Below are 17,211 nucleotides of genomic sequence, written 5' to 3'. Positions count from 1 at the left end.
GCTATTTAACTACCATATAAGTTTCAAAACAGTCAGTCCACAGTAAAATTCACACAGCCTGCTTAAAGTTCTAGCTACTTTTCACGAACCGTTGTGACTTCCGTAAAAAGCACCTTCAGTCACCACCACGAGCACCGCCCACAGTCCCACTCTCCTTTTGCCCATTTAACCACAGCTGTCGTCGGTTTTTTGTCTGGCAGTGGCAGCAGATATGCGATCAAATTTCTAATTTGAGGCTGTATTACGTCGATTCTGGCACCCAACATCACAACAAGATGATATTTTAAGCTCCTTATGTAGCCGAATCTGCGCTGGTTTGAATGGGCCGCCTCCAGTTTGCCCTTTGTTTTGCTGCCTCCAGCTAGCGCTGTGATGTCGCTGACCCTAGTTACCTGTGGTTGGCCTGGCTGTGCGTCACTCAGAAAACAACAGGCTAATCAGAAGAGAGGCTCATGAATATTAATTAGACAGACCAAAATCGACCTGTTCTCAGCAGAGCTCCCGAGAAAGGAGCTGTAAAAATATATTGAGATGGTTTTTGGTACTTATACCGCAAATATATATTCTTAAGGACATCAAAACCTCAAATAAAACTCCAGAAAGGTGTACAATATGGGACCTTTAAGGTTCCTATGCAATTTTGTTTAAGCGTTATACCACAAACAGCCATCGGGTGTTTTTTTTGGATGCATTTTTCTGTCACAAATGTATCAATTTATCTCTCAATATTACTTCTATCACAAAATATGGAAATATGGAATCTTGAGACTCAGACCTTTCCAACGATATGTATTTTGTCAAGATTATGGAAAGTTTTGATTCTAAAAGACCGTAATACATTTGGAATATGACACCTCCTACTAAGGGGGAGGAGCCCGCTAAAAGATTTTAAAGTACCATTTCCTTGGTAAAGCAGTGTCCGATTTCAAAATGGTTTTCACAGGATGAATTTGGAGGTTTTAAGCTTTCAAATGATTTATAATTTATGATGATTACTAAAACATGTGATAGGGAAAAAGGAAGAGAAGAAGAACTCCTGTTATGATGTATATGTTTTGAGGTGCACTCTTGTCATAAATTAATCTATTACTGTCCTACATAATTTTAACAACAAACAGTGGTAAAATATCCGTTTAGGAGTCTTAGACCTTTCCAACAATATATAGTTTGTCATGATTAGATTAGGATTTAATTGTAATATATTGAAGTAAACTTAGGCGTCCCACTAGCGGCACTGTGGCAGTTAAGGGGTTAAATAATTTTCTTCTGCTCACTAAGCCTGCATTTATTTGATCCTAAATACAGCAAAAGCAGTAATATTGTGAAATATTTTACTATTTAAAATACCTGTTTTCTATGTGAATATCTCTTAAACTGTCATTTATTTCTGTGATCAAAGCTGAATTTTCAGCATCATTGCTCCAGTCTTCAGTGTCACATGATCCTTCAGAAATCATTCTAATATGCTGATTTGCTGCTCAATAAAAATTTATTATTGCTGTATTTAGGATCAAATAAATGCAGGCTTGGTGAGCAGAAGAGAATTCTTTAAAAAACATTCAAAATCTTACTGTTCAAAAATGTTTGACTGGTAGTGTATAGATATGTAGCATTGCATCTAGTTGTTTTGGATAAGAATAAAACGTCAGGTCCGACAATATCGTATCTTTTTGAAGTTAAATCTAGATTTATTCGCATTGGCCCATGGAAACCTCTATGAACACACTTGACTTGACTTGGGCAAAAAAATCGTGGGGGACGAATTTACATTTTATTAAAAAGTGTTTTTGTATTCTACACTCATTGTGCGCACACACATTAGGATAGGTTAGATGCCTGCCTCCAGATTCAACTACTCTCTTCTCCTCTTCTTCTCCTCCTGCCTGGCTCTTTGGCCAGCATCACTCACCGCAGAGCAAGCCTGTTCTTGATAAAGCTGCTGTGAAAACGTGGGAAAAGCCGACGAGGAAGAAGTTGGAGTGAAGCGATCTTTATATAGGCGGAGCAAAATAGGCTACTTCATCACTCCGTCTATAGCGCATTGTGATTGGAATGTTTACGCTGTCAATACAGGAGACAAACCAATGGGCCACTGGCTGCTCGCTGTCCCTGCGTGATGGTTTTCGGCAAAAAAAAACATTCTGTCAGCCCCTTAAGTGTGTCGGCCCACCGGGAAAATGCCCAGTATGCCCGATTACCAATCCAGCCCTGAACACAGTAAAATATGCCACTGTGTACTAAACATGCTAGAAATATGCTTAAACATGCTAGCAACACTTACTAAGTGCTAAAGCATGCTATTAATATCATGAAAGAGGGAGCTGTTGTAACTCATGCATACAATAACCAATCTGCCCCGAACTTCACATGTTTGATAAGAGTCCTGGCCTGAACACATCTTAAGGCCGTCCGATCTGCCCCAAACATCACATGTTTGATAAGAGTCCTGGCCTGAACACGTCTCAAGGCCAATATTCAGTTATAATCATAGCGCCACCTGTTGGCAGCATGAAATTTGGCACATATAAATGACTTTGACATATTCCTCCTATATTTACCACTTTAAAAGCATATTGCCCACTGTTCGCGGTTTTCCTATGGCCACCGGGTGGCGGTGAGCCCGGGTGCGAGGGCCCTTTCATCGTTGCTTGCAGCTTTAATTTTATATGCACTTTTTATTATTGGCATTGATGGTTCCATGAAGAACCTTAAACAGCTATAGAACTTTTCCATTGCTCAAAAGTTTGCATATAAAGTGGAAAACAGTTATTCAGATTATTCAAATGTTCTTCACACTAAGAAAGTAAAGGTTCTTTTAAAGACTGTTCAATTAAAGTTTCTTTGGAGAACCAAAAATTGTTCTTCTACATTGTAAAAAATTTATCATAGGTCTTGTCATTTTCATTTAAAATTAAGGTGATAATTAAAATAGTGTGCATATTTTATTTTTTTTTAAATGTGGTTCAGTGTTGTATAGAAAATATTGAGAACATTTCACTAATAAAAAAAGAGATATGTTTTCCTCTTTTTTAAGGAAACTTGAGCAGTTATGAGGTTTGAAGTGAGGAACTGATTAAGCTGATAAAATTAAGCAAAGAAGGCTACCTATTTATTTCAAGAGAATTAGCTCAATTATGCAGTTTTATTTTGGCAGTGATTGTAAGTTACCAGCATGCTTTGCATATGGCTGGATATGGAGGGTAAATATTTAAATTAACTGCTATTTTATGTGTTTTTGAGTGAAGGGAAACATCTGTTTATGTTTAATGTTCAGTTATGTTTGACATTTGAAAGAGTTTCTGTGAAGTTTCTTCAGAGCTTATGGTTAGGTTGTGGATAACTGCATGTACTAATACTATGAGGCATGATGCTTTGTTTAATAAGCAGCAGCCTTGCTAATGCCAGAGCAGTAACAAGTTTTTTCCTACTTGAGCTGTTAAGCTGTATATAGTTTTTAATTTTGTATAAGGTAACTCAAATAAGTCAAAACAGGCCTTACTCAAAATCACAAACTTTTGAGAATCAATTTAAAATAAATGAGCGCATTTCACTAATAATATTAAATTCATTGTGTCATAGATAAAAAAAAATGTAGGTGATGATTTATTCTGGTAGATTCCATTAAAGAAATCGAGCCTTAAAAACTACTCAAAAATATTATGTGTAATATTGTTACCGTACTTTTTTAAAGTATATAGCACATAACATTTTTACAGTGTATAGCACCACTGTAAAAATAAAACAACAACAACATTTTAAGTGCAGCTTAAGTGTTCTCAAATATCACTTAAGACTACGGGTTGTACTAATCCTATAGAGTTCCAAACATTTGATAAATATGGTCTAAGAGGTTTTTTTGGACAAGCATACAATCTGACCCTTGTATTCTTTAAATGTGCTTTACCTGCTTGGCTTCTTCCCCACAGTTCTCTGTGAAGGGAATCCCATCATGCCACACACCACACGAGAGTTCTTGGTGGTCCAGCCAGTGTTGCAGATGTGACCCCATCCTTCCTTAAACTTCACCTCTATCACTCCCTCCGTCACTGGCATACGGCCAGCATGGGCACCAGAGAGTGGACGCAGACGAATGTTCTCCATTCGGTTTTCATTCACCTGCATCTAAAACATAAATGCAGAACAGGTAAATTGGATGTAGAGCATATACAGGCTTTGAGATAAGTTTTATCAGTTTTTCATGTACATGCATGTTTGTGGTGAAGTCATCCAGTATGTTTTTCATATGCTTATAATAAGCCTTCGATATGTTTAACTAGCCAGCTACAATCTCCTATTCCATGGGTTTTTAATGAACGAGCCTGACTCTTTGGCTCATGCAGGACACGAGTCATCTCACATGAGGGTTTTGGATCTTTAACAGCCAAACCGCACCGTAGCTGTGCATTGGCTAGAACACAAACTCTCTCCACCATTTACTACACAAGCACTTCCAAATGTCTAGCCAGAACGGTCCACAATGTCTGCTGAGCACCTTGCCATAAGACCATCAACAGAAATTTGATTTTGGAGTCACAACCTAAGGCTGAACTGCAAGGCAAAGAAGTAGCAAACCACATCTATACCAGTTGGCCTTCTCATGGAAACATGGAAGTTTCCAAAAAAAAAAACTTACTGTAAAAGCTCTTGATTCTGCTTTGGAGTAATAATGCTGATTTTTTTTTTTGAGGGAATATGCTAATGATTATTCTTAAAGTTAGTGATCTAGTGTTTTTTGAAAATCTAGTCATTTTTGCTGTCAAACTAAAATGCTAAGTTAAAATCCATTTTATAAACATCTGCACGTGTGAATACTCATCATACAAACATTCAGACAATTGAAATGATGCCAAAGACTAAATGTCATTTAGTGAGTCTGCGCTCAGATATTTGTTTCTTTGTCTGCAAGTGTTTTAGGCTGTCTGTCTGTGTGTGTGTGTGTGTGTGTGTGTGTGTGTGTGTGTGTGTGTGTGTGTGTGTGTGTGTGGTTATGTCACAAGTCTACACTAGGAGTTAGGTAACTGACATCTAAAAACAGCAGAAGACAAAATGACATTCAGTTTGACATTCAGTTTCAAACGAAATTGCATTTCTTTGAATCAAATAGAGTGCAAAATATAATTACTTTGAGAAGGTCTTTGAAAAGAACATTCTTCTTGTGAGTCTAAGTTTTGAAAAACATTTGTAAATTTGGACGTGAAATCAGTCATTTTTACCATTCCAGTAAACTCTGACACATCTGTAGTGTAACGCAAACTGTTGAGTTTGCCAGAGGTTCGTCTGACACCCACTCATGTTCTCTGTGTTCCTTCTGCCTTCCGGACAAGAACACAGAGAAACTTGGCATCTAAACTGAGCAGCAGCACTTCTGCACGTACTCAGCCCTTCCATCTCTTCACTTCTCTTCTGCTGTTCAGTCTCTAATTCTCCAAGCTCTCGTATCTCTACATCTGTCTCTCTTTCTCTGGTGTGGTTCCAGCACACAAGCAGATCATTAGAGACTAATTTACAACAGAGCAAAGACTTTCAGTCGAAGCTGAGTGACATTGGCTGTGGACTTTCATTCTTTGCATGTGGATGAGGAAGAGAGAGTGAACATGGGAGGGGAAAGGGGCTGTCAAATGGAAAGAGAGATGAAAAATGAAGTAGGATAAAACAGGTGAAGAGATAAAAGGAGTGCATAAATGTGACAGAAAGTAAATGCATTTTAAACAAGGTGTCATACAGTTCTGGGTTGTGCAAGGTGGTTGCTTATTGATCCAGGACACAAAAACTCTTGCTTTGAAAACTAACAGCCCACCTCTCCTCAAGATGATAAGAAAACAAATTTGAAATGTAAAATCTCCCCAACTGATGGACAAGAAATCAAGTATGTTGAATATAAGCATTGCTCCTAAACACCATCTCAATAAGCATTTTCATATTTATCTTTTTTTTTAAGCAAAAGAGGAACAATTATTTTGAGAAAACCCACAGGCAAACACGACATCAGCAATAAAAACCAGTAAAAATGTGCTTTTGATTCTAAATGACTTGCATGCAGGCTGAGAGAGCTTTGTTATTGGATATGCAATTCTCAATCAGCATTGCGGCACTGCACATACAGGAGACTGTTAAATCAGATTTCATTGCTACATTAATATGATTTATTGATGTAATAGAGTGCTGCAAGAATGCCTTATTTTTGTGGGCCAGAAAAACCCAGAAACTAGTATTTTAGCACTTCTGGTTCCTTCATCTTGAAGTCAGTGGGGGTTTTTTTTATGGATTTTTGGTTAAATGCCTAAAATAAGGTCTGTGGTTATCACAAGCTCAAGATATTTTTTTTAATCTGACATAAAATACATCAGTAATACACCCTTGTGATCTTTTAAAGCCTTTACTTGTCTTGAAAAAGGCAGTTGCTAACAAGTGTCTAAATGGAACTGCAGAGGTTTTTGAGGACATTAAACATCACAAGTAAACTCATCTACTCACCACTCTACTTTCACAGCCTCATTGTGTTTATAACCAAGACCTTGCAAACTATTCTAACTCAAACTTTCATGCAAAACATTTTTTTAAAATCAAAACTGAAAGAGTTGTCAGGGGGTTAATGGTTGTGACGTTAAAGACATGTGAATGTAGTGTAGATCATTTATAGCCTATATTTAGTTTTTAACTTCAGACAATTGAATTTAGGCTTAAAAATTAATAAAAGTTGTGTTCTTTTGTGAAGATTTTTATGATAAACAAAACGTGTAAGAATCATGAACTTTTGTTGGTCACAAAATCATATTTTTTTGCTATGGAAAAGCCAATGGAAAAATCTTATTGGGTTTTTGTTGAGGGAACCAGGGTGATGCTAACATCCAAATATATCATCACTGCAGCACTCTAATGACATCAATGTTATTTTTTTTCTCTGTTTGCCAGAATCAGTGGGATTGCATTGGATGAAAGTGATCATTTACCTCAATGATGTTGGAATCTGCAAAGCCTGGAAGTCTCTCATCTTTACAAACCACCCCTGCGTCCTCCTGGTGCGTGCAGTCACTGTTCCCCCAGCCACGGGACACACATTTCTCTATGCTGTTTTCCGATCCTCCACACATGACATTATCCAGCCAGATTTTACCTGCAGATTTTTGACCAGCCAGGTTAGCTTACAACAGCTTTTCTACCTTTTTCTGAGAGTGAACTGTATAGAGAAAGCTGACTTTCAGATGTGAAAAATACCTAAACTGCAGTCAAATGAAAATGACGTTTTGCTAATAAGATTCATTTTTAACTCACCAGTGCCTGGTCCATACTTGGCACTGTGCGACCAGCTTAGTGCCTCCACAAACCCTAGATGGCGACAGAGAACATGAGCGTTGGCCAAGGTGAAGTCATCATCACAGATAGTGCCCCACTCTCCGTTGTAAAACACTTCCACTCTCCCTTCGTTGTGCTTGCGAGGGTATCCCGCCAGGCGAAACTTTATTTTTCCATCCTGAGAGGGTGAGGTGGTCTGGCTGAGACAGGAGGGCAGCCAGACGCCCCATAACAACATGGCAATCACCATATCCCACAATCCTCCTCTCAGCATGGCTAGAAAGTGTGAGAGGTGAAGAGAGCAAGAAAAACTGAAAGAGAGAGTATACATTAATTTGCAAGTTTTTAAAATGTGCATTTTATTACACTAAAATAAAGCAAATCTCACTTTAATCCTCAATGTTTCCTGTTTCCATGAAACAGAACAGGGCAGAAATAATATCAAACAATGTTTATATTAGAAAATGTAGGAATTAAATTCAAAATAGTGTAATTTTGACACATGTAAATCATGTGTCAAAATATATAAGATTGAGAAATATAACTCATTGTTTTTTTTCTATGTTTATGCATTTTTGTACATAATTTATATTTTTGTTATTTTTGTATTGTTAGAAACTTAAAATGGGCAATAGTTAATTGTATATTTCCACAGGAATGACAAAATATATCAGGCCAAGGAATGAAATCACAAAATTTTACTCATACTATCATGATTACATGTATTTTGTTATTTTCATATACTTAGAAACTTAAAATGTGCATAAGAATGACAGAATTTAGAGAGCATATTTCAGTTGTGGGATTTACACAAATTCCTGACAACAAGTTGGATCTTACACTGTAGCTACTAAAGCAAAACCTTCCTCAAATCTCTGAATATCGTCTTAACAGAGTCATGTTTAAGATGACAACACTCAAATAACAACTGAATTATAACCAAAAGTCCACAATAAAGTGAAGTTTAATGTTTACCAGATGTTTACTATATCCCATAAAGGAATATTGCATGCAACTATTTTAGTACTCTTCTTAAATGAAAAAAAAAATGTAATTTAAATTGAAATTCTAGAATAATTGCATTTTTGTATTTTAAAATAAAATGCATTTAAACAAAATAATCTAATTTCTATAGTGTCCATGCTCTACTGACCTGAATGCAGGAGACAGAAACTTGCACAGATTTTCTAATAAGTCAATTGGTTGTGGGCTCAGTTGAGATCTGATTGCACAGTTTGATCAGTCAATGGAAGTCCAGAGCATCAAGAGAAATCACAGGATGCCGTTGCTGTCTGCAAACAGAGAGAGAGAAAGAGCTGGCGGGATGCAGGGGTTGAGCTGGGACTGCCGTGTATCTGCCCGGTTCACAGGTTTATGAGGAGGCAGGTCTTATGTAGTGGTTTTTCTCAGAGTCACTGAATGGAAATCTCACGTCATGTCCTCTCCATTTCTGGCAGATCTGTTTTTGCATAATCTGGAAAAGACTCTCTGAGGATGCACGTGTGCAAGGAGTAGGAGGGATGATCAAGCATTTCTCCACTCTCTCCTTTTAATTTTCTATTTTCTATTTCACATGCATTCATGTAATTCTTGCATAACTTGTAAGCAATTTAAAGGTCACCCATTTTAGATAGCATCTTCTAGGTTTGAAATTAAACATCTCACCTGTGTAGCAAACAATTCTCACCTCCAACTCAAGGCAGCTGACAGCTGAGAAACAGCGTCATCTCTTGGTCAATAGCACATAGTGTAGAAGTTAATGCTCTACAAAGCAAACATGGTTTGACATCATGATTGATATTAAGAGACATTAAGTCGAGCTTTAAAGACAATAGGACAAAATTAACATTTTATATCTTAAGTATTTGTACTGGAGACCATGGTTGTTTATTTACTATGGTTTCAACGGTCATGAAAAAGCGCGCCAACTTATGACTTCTAAACTGTATAATTGATTGATATAAACAAATAACAATAAAATCAAAAGTTTCAACTCAAGCCAATATTTCGAATCAATAGCTGGTAAGTTTGTAACAATGTAACGTTACAGCCGGTCATTATCGCAAAATAATGCACCAATATTAATTAGTTAAGATAAATCTCTCAATCTCTCAAGGAGTTCGTCGCTAGTTTTAAATCATGTAGGTTTTCATTAGCGAAACAATTTTATTGATTAGTCAGCAGAATCATTTTACCTTGACAGACAATTAATTCGTGAATGAATCACTCTTAAGTCGGTTCTCGAATCAGTTTTGAATCGTTCGCGCGATTATCTACAGCTCGACACGCGGTGAATCATTCAGTTTCACTATCGACAAAACATTAAAGACAAACGTTAGAACATAGAAATAATCGCTGAATAAAGTGGTTATTTACCTTCAATCTAACCAAACTTGCCAATTACTTCGCACGTCTGTCAGCGATAAAGAAGACTGAATTCAACGCCTGCATGTGAAGCTTGTGAACGACTCTGTAGGCCTACTACAGGTAACATCCTAAACACATTTTGCAACTGAAAGACTGTTAGTACTCTTAAAATACCAGTTATATTAAAATACATTGATATTAGATTACTATATTGGACACGCACACAGCAAAAGGGAATATAACATTTCTGAAGATTTTTGATTTCTAAGAAATATTTATATTGACTGTTTTTAATATTTCATATACATATATCAAACAGAAAATATCTTATGTAGCAACATTGCTACGTATTAATTACCATGTAATTTGTGTAACTTTTCCTGACATTTAAATTCGTCTAACAACCTGTTACCGAAAGAAAATACAGTCCTTTTACATAGTAAAGTGTGTGTGTGTGTGTGTGTGTGTGTGTAGTACTGAATAATTGCCATACAGATTAATATTTGCATGATACTCCAACCCATGTCTACCAAGGTAAGAAAATGTCTACCAAGAATCTGAAAATTTCTTTAAAATGACTCTTGACTCTTTTTGCCCTTTCTTAAATGATGCATTGAGACAGTTTGATATGATTGACACCTGTTAAAGGCCTTGGTAAGGCAAGCTCATACTGAATTACCTGCCCTTTTTCAAATGTGTCCTGTCATACTGCCTCAAACCTTTTAAATCAGCTTGACAAGTCATGCTGACGACACCTTTCCTCTTCATTCATCTCAATGTGAAGTGTTGACTGCTGGTCTACAGAAACAGCGCTGTTGCTCTGCAGGAAGTCGTCTCACCCCAACCCGTAATTTAACAGCAAACGGGTGGGTGTCGGGGGGCCAGTGGCAGGCAGCGTCCCCTCTGATCGGCTTGTCTTCATTCCCCTCACACCGCCAAGGGAAAAGCAAGGCTGCAGCAAAGAGCTGTCATTTGCTGCTGTCAGTCACTGTTAAGTTTTGTATATACACCTTTTCAGGCCCAGAGATTTTTCAACCTCTGCTCTTGAGTGTTTTTTAACATTTTATTGAAAGTGATTGTAACAATATGTTTGAGCTGCTACATAAAAATCTCTTGTGCTGAATAATTGTGTTATGAAACAGAGTCGGGAGGACAAATAGTAAACAGCTTAAGACAACTAGATTTTTACACCTTTTTTAAACCAATGTAAGTCTTTGAACTTTTTTATCATTTTATTTTTTATCATTCAGCAGGAGTGGTATTTTAGTAATATGTTATAATATTTAATAATATTTTGCATTTGCTTTTATTTTTATATTTTCAGTTTTAGTACCTTTGCTATGTATAGTAATTTTATTAGTTTTTATTTTTAGTTTTTATATATTTAAATATTTAAACATTTTTAGTACTAACATTTACATTTAGTCATTTAGCAGACACTTTTATCCATAGCGACTTATAAATGAGGACAATAGAAGCAATCAAAACTAACAAAAGAGCAATAATATGCAAGTTATATGACAAGTCTCAGTTAGCCTAACACAGTACATGTAGCAAGGTTTTATATGCGTACATACAATAAAAAACAAGTAGATAGAATAGAAAAAGAATAGAGAAAGCTAGTGTTAGAGGCCTTTTTAAAAGAAAACAGGCAGTAAGAAAATGAATGTGTTAGACTCTATGTGAATGTCTTAGAGGGTCAAGTTTTAGTTTTTTTGTTTTTTTAAATAAAAAAAGAAAACAAATAGATAAAATAGAATTAGAATAAAGAATGCTAGCGTTAGAGGGTCAAATAAAGATAAAATAAATGAAAATTGAAAAAAAAAAAGATACTTAAATGAAAATGAGAAATGTTGCCTTGGCAACTAACTGAAATAAAATAGTTTTCATGTAATATTTACGTTTTAATTTATTTCAGCTTTATTTAAAATACCTGAAATTTATATTTTAATAATTTTTCTCATTTTAATCATTTTTACTTTGAGTTAATAACACTACCATCCAGCAGACAAAAATGGGTTCATTAATAGCACACACCTCTATTCAACAAGCTGCATAATTTGGGACATCAATTATGTCCATTGCTGTAATGATGCGTAACGAGTTACACGCCAAAGCACTTAGCGTAAGTGTTAGAGTTTTAGTGGTTTGATATTGTGTAGTCATGTCAAACACTGAGTGATTTCATAGGCTTGTGTTTGGTTGCATTTGATTGATGAGATCTGTTAAAATTCTGCATGTATTTGTAGTCAGTATCATATTAAATATGTTGTGCTATCATAAAATTGTGATTTAAAACATATTTCAGTGTCTGTACAGAAAACACATTTTTTAAAGAAACCAGAGCAGTAAAATGTCATTATTCAAGCATATCTACAAACGAATATGTAGCGGTGGTGTTCTTTCTTTGGTTGATAAAGCTGCACGTGCTGAGTATGACATTCAGTATGTCATTCACATGCACTGTGCTGCATACTTAGCAGGCGGTTTACCTCAAGACCGATTATTTCAGAAGGAAGGTCAATGTCACTTTTGTGCCTTCCACTATAAAATCAGCCACGCATGCTGTCTTGAGTGGCTGATGAACAGCTCTGTGTGCAGGTCTGACTGGTGTCTGTCGGAGTGTAATCATGGAGGGAAGTGTGGCTGTGGAGTCTCAGCGAAGTGTGATGGGCCGATGGAGTCGAAATTAAAAAAAGAGGATGAACAGTGTCATGGAGCGCCATTGAATCACCTGACAGGAGGGTGATAAGGTGAAGTCACACAAGGAGAGACCTTTTCTGAAAAAAAAAGGTGAGTGGTGATTATATGCAGTTCTAAGTGGTTTTTTATGTGGTTGCTAGGGTGTTTTGAATGGTTGCTTATTACGGGACCAAATCAAAAGGGCCTAGTTTCTATGATGTTCTGATCACTAGATAGATGGCTAGGGTCCTTTCAATGGAAGTCTATGGGTTTTTTGCCCGTTTTATCATCCACCAAGCCTGCTGAGAAAAGTAATTGTCATGATGCTTTCCTGAACATATTCCAAAGAAAAAAGGGAGATGAAAAGGCTGAATGAGGAAGAGAAAAAGAAAAACTGTGTGTAATGTCCACCGCTGTTATGTCCACATCCAGTGTTTTTTGTTGAAAGATCTGTTATTTTCAGCTTACCATACAATTACACAGATAGAGGCCAGCTACAGCATTAGAATTTTCACTGCCGTGCTCCAATTACCATCCTCTGCTCTGTTTGATTGTGGGTATTTGGCTGTGTACGGGTAAATCACTCGCCATACATTGTCAGAAATAGGCCTTAACATGGGAATCACATGCAAATGCTGAATATGACTGCAGATTAATTGTCCATTCATCAACAGAGGGTAGTATTTAGACACCACCAAGGCTGCAGTCTTCAGGATCGCAGTAATTACTCATTGTCAGCTCTCAGCCAGGTGATTAGCACCTAAAAACAATGGCCCTGCTTTTCAGTTTGTCCCTCGAGGAAGCCTGTTGTTCCTCAGGAGGGACAGTGTACCTAGAATGACAGAGATAAATAGTAATGCATTGACATTATTGTCATCCAGATCTCCTGAAAAGCCACGTGGGCTGCTGTCCTTCAAGAAAATGTCACCTCGTAGATGGATATGTTTTGATCCTTTTGATAAGGTTGCTCTAGAATCTACTATCTTTCCAAAGATCTTTTTAAAAATTCAACACTCGACCTGTAGCTTAAAAGCCTCATGCAACTGTTTCAGTGACCATATTATGGTTCAAACTTTCATTTTTCTCCCAAATTGTCATGCAAGTTTTGAATCTGTGTCTCTGACCAAGTGGTCTGTGATTTTGACCACATTTACAACCTTAATGTGGAAATACAAAATAACCTTCATTTTAATGCCATCTCATTTCCCTCTTTCCTAAGAAAGTGCTTTAAAACTTTTTCTCATTTTCTTCACGTTCAGTCCCTGTTAATTTCTTTACAGAGGTGTTCTTAAACAGAGGAAATGCAAGAAATGACAGAAAGGATGTTCAGTTATCCATCAGATTTTTTTCAAATTCTGCAAATGAATGAAATGTGTCAGTTAACAGAACCTCTCTATTATGTAAATGGTCATTTGCATTTTGCGGGGGTAAGTGCAGTTGATTCACACTTGACACACATTAAAATAAAGGTGTAAATGTATGCGGCTAAAAATATTCAGATACAATCCTAATACCAGATATAAGAGGTCACCAGCATTTGGAATGTGTACCATTTGCTAGTTATTTTTAGATTATCTGATTTGGTTACCCATCTGAATCATGCTAATCTAAAAAAAAATGAAAATATGTAAGTGCAATGGTGAAATGTTCCAGATAAGCTTGTAAATACTCTCCATCCAGCATTTATTTCAATATTTACAATGTTATTAAATCTATCAAGAAATAATTTTAAAATCTCACTCTGATTTGCAATCTGTTGTTCATTCAGAAATTGAAATACGTTTTAACAGAACTGGTTATTGTTTTACTGCTTATCTTTTCACTTTCAATGACAAACCTGACCTAATACACTTACATATGGCCCCTAGGTGGCGATATAGTCTACTGGGTGATTAATAAAGCGCACCTCTCTCTGTCTCTCTCTTTCTCCCTCCGTTTTAATGGTTTGGCAGAGATAATGTGAGAATTACAGCTAATCTGTGTTTATTCCCACAAGCCAATCACATTGTGTGCCTGTTCATTATTTACTGTGCTACAACATGCAGACATTTGAGTCCAACTCAATTACACCAGATAGTCATTTAGAGAGATCATTATTCTACACAACAGCATACACATGCACATAATTAAAAGAACAAACCAAAAATGCATTTCTCGTTTTCTTTTTCTATGGGTTTATAACTTATCCTTTGATGGTAATTATTTTTGGCAGCATGCTTTTACATTTACATTTAGTCATTTAGCAGACGCTTTTATCCAAAGCGACTTACAATTGGGGGATACATAAAGCGATTCTTCTTAAGAGGCAAACAGACACAGGAAGTGGTTGTAATACCAAGTTCAAATTAATGTAAATTAATTTTGTGTTAATTTACATTTTGTGTAAATTAATGCACCGCTGTCTCTTTAAAAGGCAGGACTGTGCGGCTACACCTCCACTCCGTCTCTCATTCTGTAGATGATGTCACTGTGGCTTCCCTTAGACCTTGGACAAATGATGTGGGTCTCTGTTTGGCGTTCCTCCTCTTTCCCACCCCTCTCTCTCTCTCTCTCTCTCTCCCAGTGTCTCCATCTCATACTCCACTTGCTCACTTCATCAACAGAGGGACAACAGCTGAGGAAACTTGATAGCATTCCCCCTCTTTCCCCCCCCTCTCTCTCTCTCTCTCTCTCTCTCTCTCTCCCCCCCCAGTGTCTCCATCTCGTACTCCACTGCTCTCTTCATCAACAGAGGGACAGCAGCTGAGGAAACTTGATAGCACTCCATCCCCTTCTCTTCTCCTCTTCCCTTTTTCTTAATCTCCCTCTCTTCTTCTCTCTATCCCTCTCTCATTCTCCAGCAGCGATGTAGTTCTCTCTCAAACTTTAACAGCTGTTTGGCAATGAAGTCTTGACTGAGATCCATCACGCCTGGACCTCTATGGATTCGTTCCCTGCTTCTTTTTGAGATCTTTCCAGAGTCGCCGCTCTCTTCATTCTGTCTTCTGTTTACATTGTCGTGTCGGTGGGTTTGGACCATGGCCATGAAGGAAACCATACTCCCTATCAGCGAGGTGTCGAGTCCGTACCCGGAGGTCGTGGAACTCAACGTCGGTGGCCAGGTGTACGTCACCAAGCGCTCCACCCTGGTCAGCGTACCTGACACCACCCTCCACACCATGTTCATGCGGTGCAGCCCGCATGAGTTGCCCCGTGACAGCCGAGGGCGCTTCTTCATCGACCGCGACGGGTTCTTGTTCCGATACGTGCTGGACTTCCTACGGGACCGCCAGCTCGTGCTACCGGAACACTTCCCGGAGCGGGAACGTCTTCAGCGTGAGGCCGAGCACTTCCAGTTGGGGGAACTGCTTAGACTTTTGGGCCCACGTGTAGCCAAGCAAGGCTCGCTCAATGACGAAGGCTGCCAGAGCGACATTGAGGAAAGTTCACAGAGTAGCGAGTTGGTAACTCGAACTGGAAACTGCGCCACCAACTACGCGAATTCCTCTTCTGCCCTGGACAAGAGGTCTGGGTTTATTACGATAGGTTATCGGGGATCCTACACAATGGTGAGGGATAACCAAGCTGATGCTAAATTTCGCCGTGTGGCACGGATCATGGTCTGTGGGCGTATCGCCCTGGCGAAGGAAGTGTTCGGAGACACTCTAAATGAAAGTCGAGATCCGGACCGTCCACCAGAGAAGTACACCTCCCGCTTCTACCTGAAGTTCACCTACCTGGAGCAAGCATTCGACAGGTTGAGTGAGGCTGGGTTCCAGATGGTGGCCTGCAACTCAACTGGAACAGCTGCATTCGTTAACCAGTACAGAGACGACAAGATCTGGAGCAGCTACACTGAGTACATCTTCTTTAGTAAGTGACAGAGCAGCTCTCGCAAACCTGCCTGTGCTGCGCTTTAATTTCCTTTTCATGTAGCCGAGTGTTCCCAAACATGTTCCCAAGGGACATGACATACGTTTCACAACCCAACCTAAAGCCTTTTCCCCACCAAAAAAGAAAGCATGCACTTTATTTTATGTGTGCATGCATGCATTTTATTTTGTGGTTTGTGTAGAACAGGTGTGACTTTTCACTGTCTGCTCACTGCGTGCTGTTTAAATCGAAGCATGCATACTTTTAAGTACCCAACATCTGTGGATAGTCAAATTATTTTTAATCTTTAATGAAGAAACGCAGGCATTGCAAGACATTCAAGAAGGAGTAATCAGCTTTAAATCATTGCACACTTGATCATTTGATCAATTTACAAGATTTTATAAGGACCATTTGCCAAAAGTTATTTTTGCATGCAGCTGGAAAAAGGCTCATATTTTAGTTTAGACTACTTTATAACAGCTAATAGGTTTCTCTAAAATCAAGTGCACTTGATGCCCCTTGGATAACTCTGATCTTTCTTTCTTTTAATTCGCAGTCTTCTCTTTCGCTATTCATCTGCAATCCCATTTCGCACCTTTAGCTTGTCTCCCAATCACACTCTTTTTTTCTTTTTTGAACACCTATCTACCCACACATGCTCTTTCTCCTGCTAGCTCTTCTTCAATATGTTGCGACTTTGATGCTGTAATTCATTGCAGTACATGTAAATGTGTGTCATAACTGGGACAGCTAGTGCCTCTGGCCTAACGTACTGAATAGAGAAGATAGTAAGGCACACTAGGCAATCCCACGTACCACTTGTGTCCAATCATAAAAAAGTCGAACAGATCAAAGCCTCCTCAGCCAATGTAAATGAGAGTTGGATTAAACTCAGGTTAGTCATTCTTAAATTGTACAGACTAGTGCTAATCCGCTGCAGGCTGATGCTTTCACACTGCAGTGACTGTGAGTTCACATTTTTACGAGGTGTCAACCAAAATGCAGTGCAGCGTG

At 38.0% G+C, this 17,211-nt stretch overlaps 2 protein-coding genes across 2 annotated transcripts in view; one reads left to right on the top strand and one right to left on the bottom strand.

Moving 5' to 3' along the window:
- Nucleotides 1-9,535, bottom strand: part of LOC107678611 (lysyl oxidase homolog 3-like) — a 30,329-nt gene extending 20,794 nt beyond the window's left edge. Inside the window, exons 1-6 of the mRNA XM_016473954.1 lie at nucleotides 9,489-9,535; nucleotides 8,959-9,057; nucleotides 8,447-8,708; nucleotides 7,273-7,604; nucleotides 6,951-7,114; nucleotides 3,905-4,122 (exon numbers count right to left, since the gene is read on the bottom strand). Of these exons, the coding sequence (XP_016329440.1) occupies nucleotides 3,905-4,122; nucleotides 6,951-7,114; nucleotides 7,273-7,567 (677 nt within the window). The 5' untranslated portion in view covers nucleotides 7,568-7,604; nucleotides 8,447-8,708; nucleotides 8,959-9,057; nucleotides 9,489-9,535. The remainder of the gene's footprint in view (nucleotides 1-3,904; nucleotides 4,123-6,950; nucleotides 7,115-7,272; nucleotides 7,605-8,446; nucleotides 8,709-8,958; nucleotides 9,058-9,488) is intronic.
- Nucleotides 9,536-15,073: 5,538 nt separating this feature from the next.
- Nucleotides 15,074-16,228, top strand: kctd8 (potassium channel tetramerization domain containing 8). Its single transcript, XM_016473989.1, has one exon. The coding sequence runs from the start codon at nucleotides 15,360-15,362 to the stop codon at nucleotides 16,200-16,202; it is 843 nt and encodes a 280-aa protein (XP_016329475.1). The 5' UTR covers nucleotides 15,074-15,359; the 3' UTR covers nucleotides 16,203-16,228.
- The last annotated feature ends 983 nt before the right edge of the window (nucleotides 16,229-17,211 follow it).

This window comes from Sinocyclocheilus anshuiensis, unplaced genomic scaffold, assembly GCF_001515605.1.
Source record: "Sinocyclocheilus anshuiensis isolate Anshui unplaced genomic scaffold, SAMN03320099.WGS_v1.1 scaffold877, whole genome shotgun sequence".
Taxonomy (NCBI): domain Eukaryota; kingdom Metazoa; phylum Chordata; class Actinopteri; order Cypriniformes; family Cyprinidae; genus Sinocyclocheilus; species Sinocyclocheilus anshuiensis.
Note: the sequence above shows the minus strand (reverse complement) of the source record. Positions and strands in the feature narration are given on the sequence as shown.

What these genes read in the sequence shown, in the direction of transcription:
- kctd8 (XM_016473989.1), top strand. Translation starts at nt 15,360, where the DNA reads ATGGCCATGAAGGAAACCATACTCCCTATCAGCGAGGTGTCGAGTCCG.